Source organism: Acartia tonsa, chromosome 6 (genome assembly GCF_053477335.1).
Source record: "Acartia tonsa isolate MP-2025a chromosome 6, ASM5347733v1, whole genome shotgun sequence".
Taxonomy (NCBI): Eukaryota; Metazoa; Arthropoda; class Copepoda; order Calanoida; family Acartiidae; genus Acartia; species Acartia tonsa.
In genome coordinates this window covers 36,611,627-36,624,710 of record NC_137265.1, presented here as the reverse complement: position 1 = coordinate 36,624,710, position 13,084 = coordinate 36,611,627, and the positions used below count along the sequence as shown (strand labels likewise).

General features: G+C 37.5%; 1 protein-coding gene across 6 annotated transcripts in view; it reads right to left on the bottom strand.

The window, feature by feature from the left end:
* Window positions 1-526: 526 nt before the first annotated feature.
* The window catches only part of LOC145322568 (uncharacterized), a 33,381-nt gene continuing 20,823 nt past the window's right edge, over window positions 527-13,084 (bottom strand). For all 6 annotated transcript variants that reach the window (XM_080164677.1, XM_080164678.1, XM_080164679.1 and 3 more), the window contains 4 exons: window positions 4,618-4,678; window positions 4,350-4,460; window positions 1,141-1,245; window positions 527-815 (listed from right to left, as the gene is read on the bottom strand). In XM_080164677.1, coding sequence (XP_080020803.1) covers window positions 746-815; window positions 1,141-1,245; window positions 4,350-4,460; window positions 4,618-4,678 — 347 coding nt within the window. In that variant the 3' untranslated portion in view covers window positions 527-745. The remainder of the gene's footprint in view (window positions 816-1,140; window positions 1,246-4,349; window positions 4,461-4,617; window positions 4,679-13,084) is intronic.

The following is a 13,084-nucleotide window of genomic DNA, read 5'->3' as shown; positions in this document are numbered from 1 at the left end:
AAAAAATAAATCATAAGCACCCATTTTTTCTTCTTATTACAGGACTAATCAAAATCAACGGTTAATGTACAAAAAAAACTAGAATTTCACAAAATAATAATTTTTATAAATATTTTATGACAAGTCAAATTATTACAGAATAGTCAATTAAGAAAAAATGTCGTAAAAAATGTTTATATTTTTTGAAAAAGGAAGCATAGTTTTTTATGGCCAATTAATTTTTGGTTATTTTAATATGGTAACAAATACATGGTTTACTAATACACTTTTTATTTACATTTAAATAATACTAGATAATTTTTTTCATAAAATATTAATTTTACAGGTACTTTAGATTACATTATGACGTTTAAGCGTTAATAAGGTACTTTTGTTAAGCGTAAATTTTACTAAAGCGTAATTAAAACATATATATGATCATTGGAAATAAGCAGAATTTTTCAATTATGCAAATGATCGCACGGTCAAAGTAAACGACCAAAAAATCTGTCACTCGTTTTTAATAGCAGCAATGATGAAAAACGGCATATTTCTGAATTTATTTTAATATTTTTAATGAAATATTTTACAACAGAAAGAAGTTTTTAAGGCTATGCAAAGTTAGGAAATGAAAGAGCTTAGAAGAATATTAGCACAATATAATAATGTCAGAGTTACTAACAGAAAATGTTTTATTCTCTAGTAAAACTGATTTCTTTGACTTGCACATTTTTGTCCCAGGTTTTGTGAGCCTGGATAAATTCTTCTACCAGATGTCAGTTGAGTTTGAGCTGGTAACTGTACTGCCGGAGCCTGTACTGCCAACTGTCTCGGACCTTAATATGTATTATTAGGTTAGGTTAAGTTCTGTGGGTACTGTTTGGAGTTCTATGGGGGTTGATAATTTATTTTAACCAAAAGTATCAACAAACAATAATTACATGGTTTAAAAATCACCATTTTAAATATAAAATACCTAGGACAATAAAATGTATAACAAAATACATATGTGAAACATCGATTTGTTGAACATTTACATTTGATATAATAGACTTTTTGTTGGTAAAGATTAGAAAGTTGCTACGCTTTATATTGTACCTAACTTATATTAATATCTATGCAAAATTTCAAATTATTGGGATAATTCTAACTAAAATATACCTTTCTTCCTCTTTAGGATCCCATGCTCTGAGGTTATCTAGGGCTTGATTGAGGATAGCACACCATTCTAACCTCTCATCTCGGGAATCAGCTGATAGCAAGTGTCTAAATAAAATAGATTACTAATAGACAGGGATCTAAATTGATAAGACAATGGCCGGTAAATTGATGTATATCCTCAATGATAATACACAAAATTACCCTTCTGTAGATTACAATTAGTGATTGAAACGTTTGGACACTCAACTAAATAAACCAAGGGGGGGGGGGGGAAGTTCTGCCACTTTCGCGTAAACAGTGTGCAGTGGACTAGGTATTGATTTTAGATTATAGGTTATTTAGGATAAAAGTTTACTTTTGGGTATTAGTTCACGTATATTTAATCATTTTTTGAATAGGTCTCCAGGTTCAGGTGCTGCAGGCTGGAAGGTCGTTTCTGGACAGGTAAAAAAAATAAAAAATTTTTGTTTGAAGAGTTAGAGAGCAACTTATAAAACAAAATATGCTTCTTTTTGAATGTTATTAACATATCTGCAGAAAAAATTAAATTCGGCCTCCAGGTTCAGGTGCTGCAGGCCTCCAGGTACACTCTGGACAGGTAAAAATTAAAAAAAAATATTTGAAGAGTTAGAGGTACACTTATTAAACCAAATATGCATCTTTTTGAATGTTATTACCATATTAGAAGAAAAAATGACAATCGGCCTCCAGGTTCAGGTGCTGCAGGCCTCCAGGTACACTCTGGACAGGTAAAAATTAAGTTTTCTTATTTGAAGAGTTAGAGGTACACTTATTTAACCAAATATGCATCTTTATGGATGTTATCATCATATTTGCAGAAAAATTTAAAATCGGCCTCCAGGTTCAGGTGCTGCAGGCCTCCAGGTACACTCTGGACAGGTAAAAATTAAAATTTCTTATTTGAAGAGTTAGAGGTACACTTATTTAACCAAATATGCATCTTTTTGGATGTTATTACCATATTTGAAGAAAAAATGACAATCGGCCTCCAGGTTCAGGTGCTGCAGGCCTCCAGGTACACTCTGGACAGGTAGAAATTAAAATTTCTTATTTGAAGAGTTAGAGGTACACTTATAAAACAAAATATGCATCTTTTTGGATGTTATTACCATATTTGAAGAAAAAATGACAATCGGCCTCCAGGTTCAGGTGCTGCAGGCCTCCAGGTACATTCTGGACAGGTAAAAATTTTTAAAAACATTATCTAAAGAGTTAGAGGTAAACTTATTAAACCAAATATGCGTATTTTTGGATGTTATTATCATATTTGAAGGTAAATTGATATTCGGCCTCCAGGTACAGGTGCTGCAGGCCTCCAGATCCATTCTAGACAGGTAAAAATTAACCTCTCTCAGTAGTAATTTTAAAATTATTTCACTAGCATCTATACTTTATAATCTGAATCCTATTGAAATTGCATTCCCCATTCAGAGTATCTGTAATATTATATCTTAGACAGAATTATATTTTGCATATGTGTGGAAAACCATACATAAACAAAAAGTAATAAATACAGATCTATCTAGCTGGCTCCTGGAGGCCACCTTGACCCTATCTGGAGCACAACTCAAACCTTTCATCTAAATAAAACAAATTATAAAATTGATTTTTTAAACCTGTCCAGCAGGCTCCTGGAGGCTACCTAGAGCCTGCCTGGAACAAAAATAATAGACTTACTTAATAAATTTTGTCATATTATTATATTTTAATAATTTTCTATTTAGAAACCTTTCCTCTAATATCAAATATTACCTTTATTGGAATTTACCTTGCCAGCGGCCACAAGCAGTCACCAGTGGTCACCAGGATCCAGGTAAGGTGTCCAAATCAAAAAGTATCAAAAAATATTATAACTGCCTGTCCAGAGTGTACCTGGAGGCCTGCAGCACCTGAACCTGGAGGCCGATTGTCAATTTACCTTCAAATATGGTAATAACATCCAATAAGTTGCATATTTGGTTTAATAAGTGTATCTCTAACTCTTTAAATAAGAAATTTAAATTTTTACCTGTCCAGAGTGTATCTGGAGGCCTGCAGCACCTAAACCTGGAGGCCGATTGTCAATTTACCTTCAAATATGGTAATAACATCCAAAAAGATGCATATTTTGTTTTATAAGTGTACCTCTAACTCTTCAAATAAGAAATTTTAATTTCTACCTGTCCAGAGTGTACCTGGAGGCCTGCAGCACCTGAACCTGGAGGCCGATTGTCATTTTTTCTTCAAATATGGTAATAACATCCAAAAAGATGCATATTTGGTTAAATAAGTGTACATCAAACTCTTCAAATAAGAAATTTTAATTTTTACCTGTCCAGAGTGTACCTGGAGGCCTGCAGCACCTGAACCTGGAGGCCGATTTTAAATTTTTCTGCAAATATGATGATAACATCCATAAAGATGCATATTTGGTTAAATAAGTGTACCTCTAACTCTTCAAATAAGAAAACTTAATTTTTACCTGTCCAGAGTGTACCTGGAGGCCTGCAGCACCTGAACCTGGAGGCCGATTGTCATTTTTTCTTCTAATATGGTAATAACATTCAAAAAGATGCATATTTGGTTTAATAAGTGTACCTCTAACTCTTCAAATAATTTTTTTTTATTTTTACCTGTCCAGAGTGTACCTGGAGGCCTGCAGCACCTGAACCTGGAGGCCGAATTTAATTTTTTCTGCAGATATGTTAATAACATTCAAAAAGAAGCATATTTTGTTTTATAAGTTGCTCTCTAACTCTTCAAACAAAAATTTTTTAATTTTTTTACCTGTCCAGAAACGACCTTCCAGCCTGCAGCACCTGAACCTGGAGACCTATTCAAAAAATGATTAAATATACGTGAACTAATACCCAAAAGTAAACTTTTATCCTAAATAACCTATAATCTAAAATCAATACCTAGTCCACTGCACACTGTTTACGCGAAAGTGGCAGAACTTCCCCCCCCCCCTTAATCCCAAAAGTAGTTGAGCCAACGAATAAGAAAACCTTGGGTACTATTGCATTATTTCGACTCATAAAACTTTGTATTTTTAGTATCTTATCTACAAAATTCCTATTTTTCTAAAGTTTTTAACTGGGTGCTGTCATTTTTACCACCAGCAATGATACAAACACTGTGTTTTTGTCTATTAGTGAGTGGGTTTAGGCTTTCAATATATTAGGCGTTTTCACTTGTCACATGTTTACCTGTATATAGTGTGTGCCCCCTGTCTGACTAATACCAAGCTTTCTCTGTCTGAAGATTTGGCTGGTCTTCTACTCTCCAACAAGAAGGTATTCATGCGAGAACAGATTTCCCTAAACAAAACAATATTGAATCAATAAATGTAATTCAAGGGAAATAAGGAATCAAAAGGGATAAGACAATGGATGATAAATTCATAAACAAGCCAATAGGTAATACAATATTGCCCCTTGCTATTATATGCAATGTATTTTTGTATTATTTGTATACCTGGGTGCAATTGTAACATTTTCAGTGATACAGCCACCAAGATCAATGCTTCCAATTGGATCTAGAATATAAATATATATATATATATATATATATATTTTTAATGAGAAACTAATAAATACATTTTAATGAAGTTGTTAAAATGTACTAAAAAAGAATTGCAAAACCAAATATTAACACCAAAAGTTTTTGCGATGCATACATTTTCGGTCAATTAAGTTTCTAGGTTTTTAATATCGCTACTCTACAATAGAAACATGTACAGGGTGCGCCACATATCTAGGGACTTTTTCTAAATTGTAAATAAATGAACATAAAATCGTCAATTTTAAAGATTTTATTAAATTTTAAAAATTGGGGAGCAAATTAGGTATATGACTATTAGATCATTGAATAAAATCGCCGCCAGCATCAATCACCGGCTCTATCGGCCTCCTCAACCGCCGGCAGGCCAAGGTCAGAATGTAACTGTCCAAGCTGGCGAAGTTCTCCTTGATAGTGGCAATGAGGGAGGTCTTTATGGTATGGGTACGTCTATTGGTGCATGCTTTAAAGTAGCCCAAGGTCCAAAAGTCCATTGAATTAAGATCGGGCTGCTGGGAGGCCCCATTTCCTTAGGAATGTGAGTAACCGCAGGATCCAAATTCACCCAACTTTCAAGCTACCCTTTGACACGGAGGCTCTTATATGGACCACAGTTGAGCTAGAACGACGTTCTATACCTTTTTGAAGATGACAGGAAGATTAATTTTATGGTTGTCAGCGCAATTCATAGTCTAAAATGAGTTTCAAGTTCCATATGGGTCTCTGACGTCGAGAAACGAGAAATTTTCACGATTTTACACGATTTTTGACGTTTTTGGCATCTCTAAATCTGCCACGTTTCACTTTGCCGGAGTACTTAAGCCAAGCCATTTAAGATAAAGAGCTGTAGTCTTTTCTAGTGTCTTACTTATGTATCTAACAGTATCCCCAGCAAGTTGCATAACTCTAGCTCATCTACAGATGGGCTGAGGTCCGATTTAGTGGGCCCTAGTTGAGAATCCAGATTATACCACCGGCGCACTTCGAATCTGCCTTGTTGAACATCAGCGCGGCCAGCTCGGAGTACGATCCCATCTTCGCCCAAAGATTTTTTTGTGCTAAAAGGTCATTACCTAAGCTTTTTATAGTGGGGTCAAACGTCCTGATTGGTCAAGTAGTTTTGACGTTATGGCCGTTTTAAAAAAGTCCCTAGATATGTGGCGCACCCTGTATGTCCGTCACTAAACAATCTTTGGAAAAGGAGGATGTGCTTAAGGACCATTTGGGCAGGGGGGGGGGGGGGGGTTTACTCGAGAACCCTTAGAGCTAGAGGGAGCTAATTTTGGATTTAAGCTTCTATGGGGCCAAAGTTACTTTTAAAATTATCGTCGACCCCCCACCCCCCCCCCAAAATTTTTTTTTTTGGGGGGGGGTAAAAATTTTTTTTATTGCATTTCTCGCCGAATTAGGCAATTTGGAATCATTTGAGACCATGTTATTTTTTTCAAAAATTTTTCGCCTTACAAGCAACCCTGCGGGGGGACTTAGTCATTTTTTTCAAATTCTCGGTTATGAAGGTATATCTTAAATACAGTATGCTACTCTCTTAGTTTTAAAGATAATTGGATGAAATCTTTTTGATTGTGTCACTTATTACCCCAAGTTTTGGTATCTTTAAAAAAAAAACGGCGGCGGGACCGCCGCTCCCGCCGTCCGCCGCCGTTTTCCGTTTTGAAAAAAATAACATGGTTTACTCGAGAACCCTTAGAGCTAGAGGGAGCTAATTTTGGATTTAAGCTTCTATAGGGCCAAAGTTACTTTTAAAATTATCGTCGACCCCCCACCCCCCCCCATTTTTTTTTTTTTGGGGGGGGGGCGGGTGGATTATACTATAGGATGTTTCTAAGAAACGACTTGAGATAAATGGAGCAAACCTTAGGATACAACTTTTGTAGGCCTATATTTGATTTTAGAATTATCGGTGACCACCCACCCACCCCCAAACCCCTAATTTGGGGGGGGGGCAGGTGGATTATACTATAGGGTGTTTCTCATAAACGACTTGAGATAAATGCAGCAAACCTTAGGATACAAGTTTTGTAGGCCTATATTTGATTTTAGAATTATCGGTGACCACCCACCCAACCCCCAAACCCCTAATTTGGGGGGGGGGGGGGCGGGTGGATTATACTATAGGGTGTTTCTCATAAACGACTTGAGATAAATGCAGCAAACCTTAGGATACAAGTTTTGTAGGCCTATATTTGATTTTAGAATTATCGTTGACCACCCACCCACCCCCAAACCCCTAATTTGGGGGGGGGGGGGCGGGTGGATTATACTATAGGGTGTTTCTCATAAACGACTTGAGATAAATGGAGCAAACCTTAGGATACAAGTTTTGTAGACCTATATTTGATTTTAGAATTATCGTTGACCACTCACCCACCCCCAAACCCCTAATTTGGGGGGGGGGGCGGGTGGATTATACTATAGGGTGTTTCTCATAAACGACTTGAGATAAATGGAGCAAACCTTAGGATACAAGTTTTGTAGGCCTATATTTGATTTTAGAATTATCGTTGACCACCCACCCACCCCCAAACCCCTAATTTTTTTTGGGGGGGGGGGGCGGGTGGATTATACTATAGGGTGTTTCTCATAAACGACTTGAGATAAATGCAGCAAACCTTAGGATACAACTTTTGTAGGCCTATATTTGATTTCAGAATTATTGTTGACCACCCACCCACCCCCAAACCCCTAATTTAGGGAGGGGGGGGGGGGCGGGTGGATTATACTATTGTGTGTTTTTCAGTATATTTAAATTTAGAATTATCGTTGATCACCCACCCCACCCCCCATACCCCTAATTTAGGGAGGGGGGCGGGTGGATTATACTATAGGGTGTTTCTCAGAAATGACTTGAGATAAATGCAGCAAACCTTAGGATAAAACTTTTGTAGGCCTATATTTGATTTCAGAATTATTGTTGACCACCCACCCACCCCCAAACCCCTAATTTAGGGAGGGGGGGGGGGGGGCGGGTGGATTATACTATTGTGTGTTTTTCAGTAACCACTTGAGATAAATGGACCAAACCTTAGGATAAAACTTTACTAGGCATATAGTTGCTCTTAGAAATATTGTTGACCATACACCCACCCCCAAACCCTTAATTCAGAGGAGAAGGGATGGTACGTGGATTATACTATTGGGTGTTTCTCAGTAACCACTTGAGATAAATGGAGCCTTCCTTAGGATAAAACTTTTGTACACCTAAAGTTGCTTTTTTAAATATTATTGACCACCCAATTCAATAATTGTAATCTTTTTGCGTAAGCAAAAAGATTATAATTATAATCTTTGCTCAGAAAAAAGGCGCGAGGGGGGGTTAGAGGGGGCAAAAATCGCCGACCGGCGATTTTCAACGGCGCGTAGCGACGTCGTGCTTCATCCGATTCCGGATTTTTTTTTTCATGGACCTCAGCAATATCTAGACTTAGATTGGGCAAAAGGTCCCGTGAGGTTATCTCAAACCGTTTGGGCGTGGCGGAAGAAAAACCGCGAAAAAATGACCAAAAAAAAGGCCAGCTTGCCATTTTGTCATGAAAATCCATCAAAAAAACCCTGTTTTTCAACTTTGCCCACAAAGAATAACTTTTTTTGTATAAGAGATAATGGAACGGGACTTTCGCATGGCAAAAATTCAGCATTGCGGGGCGCCAAAAGTTTTGGTTTGGTGACCGTGGGGTGTCGGGTTCCACCCCTCCCACGCCCCCAAAGTGGCCTTGTCAATTTTTTTCAAAAAATTTCAGTTTTACCCCCTTTAGGGGGGGAAGGAGTCGTTTTATCGACTTCAAGCATCTCTATGATATTGAAGAATTTTTTGAGGCGGACATTTCTTTACTTATGTTTCATTCGCCTCCGGCGAACCGTTTGGCCGTTATTTGCCGCCGAAGGCGTGATTTTTGGCGATTTTTGCCGTTCCCGAGGTTTTAATGGTCATTTAAGGGGGGAAGGAGTTGTCCAATCAAGTTGCTGCTGAAATACTTTTTTGTAGGCAATTGCATAGGCTAAATTTCATGTAAAGTAAAATTTTTTGTACGCCTTACCGGTTTTGCTCCAGCTGAATTTCAAAATTGGGCGATTTTTTAATTTTTAATATTCCTCTTATTTTATCTATATTTTCTTGTTGGAATGAATTTAAATTACTATAAATCATTGTTATTTTCATGATTAAATGTTATTTTGCCCTGCTACAGGCTGCCGCAGGCTGCCTTTTCTTATAATTTGGCTATAATTATATCGTTTTCATTACTTTTGATCACTTTTTATCTCACGCGCGCACCAACGGACCTATAATCTTTGCTGTGCGGGCCGAAAATTACAACGTCATAATTCCATCGGGTGAAAAAATTTGAAAAAAAAACATGGTCTCAAATGATTCCAATTTGCCTAATTCGGCGAGAAATGCAATAAAAAATTTTTTTTGGTGGCGGCGGAAAACGGCGGGAGCGGCGGTACCACCGCCGTTTTTTTTAAAGATACCAATAGTTGGGGTAATTAGTGACCCATCCCAAAAGATTTCATCCAATTATCTCTAAAACTAAGGGAGAAGCACCCAAAATAAAATTGCTGGTATGTCGTGTGAAGAGTCACCACATTTCCCCCCCCCCCTTATCTAATACCTAATATTCTAAATGTTTTATTTTGGGTGCTACTCCCTTAGTTTTAGAGATAATTGAATGAAATCTTTTGGGCTGGGTCACTAATTACCCCAACTACTGGTATCTTTAAAAAAAAACGGCGACGGGACCGCCGTTCCCGCCGCCCGCCGCCGTTTTCCGCCGCCACCAAAAAAATTTTTTATTGCATTTCTCGCTGAATTAGGCAATTTGGAATCATTTGAGACCATGTTATTTTTTTCAAAAATTTTTACCCTTGCAAGCAATACCAATAGTTGGGGTAATTATTGATCCAGCCCAAAAGATTTTATCCAATTATCTCTAAAACTAAAGGAGTAGCACCCAAAATAAAACACTTAGAATATTAGGTATTAGAAAAGGGGGGGGGGGGGGAAATGTGGTGACTCTTCACACGACATACCAGCAATTTTATTTTGGGTGCTACTCATTTAGTTTTAGAGATAATTGGATGAAATCTTTTGGGATGGGTCACTAATTACCCCAACTATTGGTATCTTTAAAAAAAAATTTGAAAAAAATAACATGGTCTCAAATGATTCCAAATTGCCTAATTCGGCGAGAAATGCAATAAAAGTTTTTTTTGTGGCGGCGGAAAACGGCGGCGGACGGCGGGAGCAGCGGTCCCGCCGCCGTTTTTTTTTAAAGATACCAATAGTTGGGGTAATTAGTGACCCATCCCAAAAGATTTCATCCAATTATCTCTAAAACTAAGGGAGAAGCACCCAAAATAAAATTGCTGGTATGTCGTGTGATGAGTCACCACATTTCCCCCCCCCTTATCTAATACCTAATATTCTAAATATTTTATTTTGGGTGCTACTCCCTTAGTTTTAGAGATAATTAAATGAAATCTTTTGGGCTGGATCAATAATTACCCCAACTATTGGTATTTTTAAAAACAAACGGCGACGGGACCGCCGTTCCCGCCGTCCACCGCCGTTTTCCGCCGCCACCAAAAAATTTTTTTATTGCATTTCTCGCTGAATTAGGCAATTTGGAATCATTTGAGACCATGTTATTTTTTTCAAAAATTTTTACCCTTGCAAGCAATACCAATAGTTGGGGTAATTATTGATCCAGCCCAAAACATTTTATCCAATTATCTCTAAAACTAAAGGAGTAGCACCCAAAATAAAACACTTAGAATATTAGGTATTAGATAAGGGGGGGGGGGGGAAATATGTTGACTCGTCACACGACAAACCAGCAATTTTATTTTGGGTGCTACTCCCTTAGTTTTAGAGAAAATTGGATGAAATCTTTTGGGCTGGGTCACTAATTACCCCAACTATTGGTATCTTTAAAAAAAAAATTTGAAAAAAATAACATGGTCTCAAATGATTCCAAATTGCCTAATTCGGCGAGAAATGCAATAAACATTTTTTTTTGTGGCGGCGGAAAACGGCGGCGGACGGCGGGAGCGGCGGTCCCGCCGCCGTTTTTTTTTAAAGATACCAATAGTTGGAGTAATTAGTGACCCATCCCAAAAGATTTCATCAAATTATCTCTAATACTAAGGGAGTAGCACCCAAAATAAAATTGCTGGTATGTCGTGTGATGAGTCACAACATTTCCCCCCCCCCTTATCTAATACCTAATATTCTAAGTGTTTTATTTTGGGTGCTACTCCCTTAGTTTTAGAGATAATTGGATAAAATCTTTTGGGCTGGATCACTAATTACCCCAACTATTGGTATCTTTTAAAAAAGACGGCGACGGGACTGCCGCTCCCGCCGCCCTTTTCCGCCGCCACCAAAAAAAAAATTTTATTGCATTTCTCGCTGAATTAGGCAAATTGGAATCATTTGAGACCATGTTTTTTTTTCAAATTTTTTTTTTTAAAGATACCAATAGTTGGGGAAATTAGTGACCCAGCCCAAAAGATTTCATCCAATTATTATCTCTAAAACTAAGGGAGTAGCACCCAAAATAAAACATTTAGAATATTAGGTATTAGATAAGGGGGGGGGGGGAAATGTGGTGACTCTTCACATGACATACCAGCAATTTTATTTTGGGTGCTACTCCCTTAGTTTTAGAGATAATTGGATGAAATCTTTTGGGATGGGTCACTAATTTCCCCAACTATTGGTATCTTTAAAAAAAAATTTTGAAAAAAATAACATGGTCTCAAATGATTCCAAATTGCCTAATTCGGCGAGAAATGCAATAAAAAAATTTTTTTTGGTGGCGGCGGAAAACGGCGGGAGCGGCGGTACCACCGCCGTTTTTTTTAAAGATACCAATAGTTGGGGTAATTAGTGACCCATCCCAAAAGATTTCATCCAATTATCTCTAAAACTAAGGGAGAAGCACCCAAAATAAAATTGCTGGTATGTCGTGTGAAGAGTCACCACATTCCCCCCCCCCCCCCTTATCTAATACCTAATATTCTAAATGTTTTATTTTGGGTGCTACTCCCTTAGTTTTAGAGATAATTGAATGAAATCTTTTGGGCTGGGTCACTAATTACCCCAACTACTGGTATCTTTAAAAAAAAACGGCGACGGGACCGCCGTTCCCGCCGCCCGCCGCCGTTTTCCGCCGCCACCAAAAAAATTTTTTATTGCATTTCTCGCTGAATTAGGCAATTTGGAATCATTTGAGACCATGTTATTTTTTTCAAAAATTTTTACCCTTGCAAGCAATACCAATAGTTGGGGTAATTATTGATCCAGCCCAAAAGATTTTATCCAATTATCTCTAAAACTAAAGGAGTAGCACCCAAAATAAAACACTTAGAATATTAGGTATTAGAAAAGGGGGGGGGGGGGGAAATGTGGTGACTCTTCACACGACATACCAGCAATTTTATTTTGGGTGCTACTCATTTAGTTTTAGAGATAATTGGATGAAATCTTTTGGGATGGGTCACTAATTACCCCAACTATTGGTATCTTTAAAAAAAAATTTGAAAAAAATAACATGGTCTCAAATGATTCCAAATTGCCTAATTCGGCGAGAAATGCAATAAAAGTTTTTTTTGTGGCGGCGGAAAACGGCGGCGGACGGCAGGAGCAGCGGTCCCGCCGCCGTTTTTTTTTAAAGATACCAATAGTTGGGGTAATTAGTGACCCATCCCAAAAGATTTCATCCAATTATCTCTAAAACTAAGGGAGAAGCACCCAAAATAAAATTGCTGGTATGTCGTGTGAGGAGTCACCACATTTCCCCCCCCCTTATCTAATACCTAATATTCTAAATATTTTATTTTGGGTGCTACTCCCTTAGTTTTAGAGATAATTAAATGAAATCTTTTGGGCTGGATCATTAATTACCCCAACTATTGGTATTTTTAAAAACAAACGGCGACGGGACCGCCGTTCCCGCCGTCCACCGCCGTTTTCCGCCGCCACCAAAAAATTTTTTTATTGCATTTCTCGCTGAATTAGGCAATTTGGAATCATTTGAGACCATGTTATTTTTTTCAAAAATTTTTACCCTTGCAAGCAATACCAATAGTTGGGGTAATTATTGATCCAGCCCAAAACATTTTATCCAATTATCTCTAAAACTAAAGGAGTAGCACCCAAAATAAAACACTTAGAATATTAGGTATTAGATAAGGGGGGGGGGGGGGAATGTGTTGACTCGTCACACGACAAACCAGCAATTTTATTTTGGGTGCTACTCCCTTAGTTTTAGAGAAAATTGGATGAAATCATTTGGGCTGGGTCACTAATTACCCCAACTATTGGTATCTTTAAAAAAAAAATTGAAAAAAATAACATGGT